The following is a 1,057-nucleotide window of genomic DNA, read 5'->3' as shown; positions in this document are numbered from 1 at the left end:
AATATTATTTTTCAACAAGATGGCGTTCCAGCTCATAACGCTCACACAATTCTCGAAATTTAATTGCACTGTTTCCAAATTGATGGCTAGGAATTTACGGACCCTATGAGAACCGGGAGGTGGGTTTTGTGAGTCGAGTTGGACACTCGCCTTTCGTTCACGACTCACATCGCTACAGCATCCAGGAAGGCCACCGAGTCGGCAAAAGCGATAGGACGCTTGATGCCTAATGTTGGCGGTCCGGCTCAGGCTAAACGAGCCCTGCTCGTAACAATCAGTAAACTTCTATATGCATCGCCTACGTGGGCATTAATCAGCATCAAGACCGCTAAAAACAGAAAATCTATGGCCAGGGTACAAAGAGCCACGGCTCTCCGGACGATCGGGGCCTACCACACGGTTTCAGCCGAAGCGTCGTTTGTTCTTGCCTGCATGCTGCCAGCCGATCTACTGTCCTACAAACAAGCAAGACTGAAATCGCGGCTAGAAGAGGCCGTCGATCCGACGACAACAATCGCCAAGATAAAATCTGAGGAGAGAAACATCTCAATCAACTCATGGCAATCCACATGGGACCGGTCGCAAGACGGCAGATGGACACATCGATTCTTTCTGAATAATGCTCGGTGGCTGGCCAAACCCACTATCAGCCTCTCGTTCCACGTCATTCAAGCTCTCTCCGGACACGGCTGCTTCCGAAGCTATCTGTCGAGGATGAAGAGAGCCGAAGACAGCTACTGCGGCTACTTCATGGACCCCGACGATACAGCCGAACATACTTTGTTTTTACCTTGTATTTTTGTTTTTGTTCAAATAAACGATGGCGGCGCCGCGGAAATATTGCGAAAGCAGTTCCCGCGGCGTCTTCGGTCAAACAGAAAAAAAAAAGACGGGAGGTGGGCTAATCCGGAAAAGGAGGTACATCAAAAAACGGTTTCAAATTAACTGTTTTCGATGTATGTACGATCACGGGCACCGCGCGCTATAGGTGAACTGGTGATCTATACGGCAACGGGTTCATGATTACCAATTAAACAACAGGGAGTAACCGAATTGG

The 1,057-nt window shown here is 48.9% G+C and overlaps 1 protein-coding gene across 1 annotated transcript; it reads left to right on the top strand.

Annotated features, from left to right (window-relative positions):
• Nucleotides 1-222: 222 nt before the first annotated feature.
• LOC112686654 lies at nucleotides 223-793 on the top strand (the record flags this gene model as incomplete). The annotated part of the gene is made up of 1 exon (XM_025559041.1): nucleotides 223-793. A coding segment is annotated over exon 1 (571 nt), but the record flags the coding sequence as incomplete, so codon positions are not given.
• Between the last annotated feature and the right edge of the window lie 264 nt (nucleotides 794-1,057).

This window comes from Sipha flava, unplaced genomic scaffold (assembly GCF_003268045.1).
Source record: "Sipha flava isolate LNK unplaced genomic scaffold, YSA_version1 321_pilon_pilon, whole genome shotgun sequence".
NCBI lineage: Eukaryota > Metazoa > Arthropoda > Insecta > Hemiptera > Aphididae > Sipha > Sipha flava.
The sequence above is the reverse complement of the archived record's forward strand: the minus strand, read 5'-3'. Positions and strand labels throughout refer to the sequence as shown.